The sequence below is a fragment of the Chelonoidis abingdonii genome, chromosome 15 (assembly GCF_003597395.2).
Source record: "Chelonoidis abingdonii isolate Lonesome George chromosome 15, CheloAbing_2.0, whole genome shotgun sequence".
Classification (NCBI taxonomy): Eukaryota; Metazoa; Chordata; order Testudines; family Testudinidae; genus Chelonoidis; species Chelonoidis abingdonii.
In genome coordinates, this window is record NC_133783.1 from 40,876,857 (window position 1) to 40,879,356 (window position 2,500).

General features: G+C 36.7%; 1 protein-coding gene across 6 annotated transcripts in view; it reads left to right on the top strand.

The window, feature by feature from the left end:
* EBF3 (EBF transcription factor 3) overlaps positions 1-2,500 on the top strand; it is a 131,840-nt gene that overhangs the window by 93,541 nt on the left and 35,799 nt on the right. For all 6 annotated transcript variants that reach the window (XM_032786912.1, XM_032786920.1, XM_032786876.1 and 3 more), the window contains exon 10: positions 80-206. In XM_032786912.1, the coding sequence (XP_032642803.1) occupies positions 80-206 (127 nt within the window). The remainder of the gene's footprint in view (positions 1-79; positions 207-2,500) is intronic.

The following is a 2,500-nucleotide window of genomic DNA, read 5'->3' on the forward strand; positions in this document are numbered from 1 at the left end:
TAATTATATCCAACTGGCAAGCATCTGTCTTATCACTGCCATCGTGATTTAAACTATGTTTACTGTATGATTTTTATAGCTGATAACACCCCATGCCATCAGAGTTCAAACCCCACCACGGCACATTCCTGGAGTTGTTGAAGTAACTCTCTCCTACAAATCCAAGCAGTTCTGTAAAGGTGCTCCTGGACGCTTTGTCTACACTGGTAAGTGTAAAGTTCAGAGTAATATCTCCCCACTTTTACAGATAGATTAGATTAGAATATAATGGTGGTACGTTCACAATATTGGGTCTGTGAGCATTTACAGAGTGGTTGACTAATAGTGGACAAAGCTCAGAATAACTCAGAAGCTCAGATCAGGGAAGCACTCAAAAGCTCCAATGCCTATCTGAACTGCTTCAGTCTGGAAAACTGGTCTTGATATCTTGAGATCAGCCTCTCTGTTACAAAATGCCTGATACTTCCAGATTCCAGTTTTATATATAGATATCAACAGCATTTCCCACTCGGCTCCAGCTAGAAACAGGAAGTGAAGAAGTACTCAGCAACGAACAATACTTTTTTAGAAAAGTTCTCCAAACTTTTTTGAACCTCAGTAATGGTTCAGTTAAAGTTTAGGGCAATGGTTCAGGTATTTCTTATATCCAAACCACTTCATCCATCCCTATTAATAACTTGGCTGTAAAAATTCTCTCAGAGATGAAACTTGGCATAAAAAGTTTGCAGCCTGGAAGTTATTTGTTTAAACCAAATTTCTCTTAAACATGTTTGATTGTAAGTTTCAAGAGCACAAGGAAAAAGTGAAGTTTTATGGTTACAAATGTTTCTGAACTCAAAAGAATTCATCTTTTAAATGAAACATTTCTGGCTTTTTCTCTAAAATATGGACTAAGTTCTTTTGGCATTTAAAAAAATGAATCCAACTAAGCTATTGAGATGAAAAAAGCTATTATTCACATGAATGGTAATTACATTCATAATTTTTTTAAGTTAATGATTTGACGGAGTGGGTCCATAATACACACATGCTTACTACTGCAAATATTCATGTGCGTATTATGAATTGTTCTGTTGTGTGACACACGTCTTTAAAAATAAACACCAAACAGTTCTTAAATGTTTATTTGATAAATAGATAGAATGTAGTGACTCTGGGAGAGATTTTAGGCCCAGATCGTCCAATGTATTTAGGCACCTAAGTCCCATAGATATGGGCTGAAGTGGAACTTAAGTGATGACTAAGGGAGTTAAGGGAGTGCTTAAAAACCTTTGAGGGTCTGGGCCTTAAAGCCTACTCAGTAAAAAATGTACTTTTCATAAAAACACTAGACTGGGATTTTCCCCATAGGCTATAACTGTTTCTGTCTAATTGTTTTGATCTTGCTGGAAAAATGTGTATTTGGGGTACTTTTGAAAACTATGAGCAGATTACTGAGACTTTTAAAAACAATTATTGTTTTAGGAATCCAAGCCTGCTCACATTGAAGTCAATAGGAGTTTTGCCATTAGCTTCAGTGGGATCAGGATTGAATTTTTAGTATGAATATTGTGCTCATGAAAGGTGCTGGATTGATAGCCGTGGAGACTGAAGTCCTCCATCTATCCACAAAACAGGCACAACCTGGGCAGGAGCAGTGTAAGTTTTCCCTCCAGTGTACCTCAGCTCTGATCTGGAAGGACCCACCTCCAAGGGTGAGAGGATATTTAAGTCTCCCTGTCTGTTCAGTTCTTGGCTTTTCTGCTGAGACTGTCAAGAAGGGTGCCAAACGCGGTGGTGGTGGTTTTGGTGATACTGACCTCTCTCCAATGTGAACGTTACCTAAGACCACCATCTTATTTCTTATGGTATGCTAAGCAGATGGTAACTACAAAGCTGGCTAGGGTTGAATGGGCTACCTATAGGCAACTGGCTAATCCAATCATGACAATAGAGTCTTTAAAAATACTATGATAAACACAAATGAAATCAATCCACATAAAGCTACAGTAAAACATCATGGAAGTAGATGATTCAGTTGTCTTAGTTGCAGGGAATTAACACTGGAATTCTAGCTTCATACTTTAACTAACTGTTGTGACCAGGTATTTGTGCAATGGTATCCAAACAATGACTAGTTATTTTGCTTTGTAAACAACAGTATTCAGCAAAGTAAAGTGAATTATCTACAAACGTTAGACTAAAATCCAGTTTCTTTAGCTGTTGTAAATTGATGTAGTTCCACTGTCTGCAACAGAGCTATGTTGATTTACACCAGATGAGCATCTGTCCCTAAATAGTCAGTCTTACTTTTGACTTTCCTTATATTAATAGCTTTAAAAAAATCCATAAATTGTTATTTTAATGTAAATTTCCATAGGTTAAATTAAAAGTGCAAAAATAAATGAAGTTTTAGAAAGGAGCCATTTACTTTTCCTATCCTGGAGTTCTCCTTCACCAGGATTCATAGGCACATTTTAAATAAAGATGTTTAAGTGAATCATCAGAGTTTCCATAACTG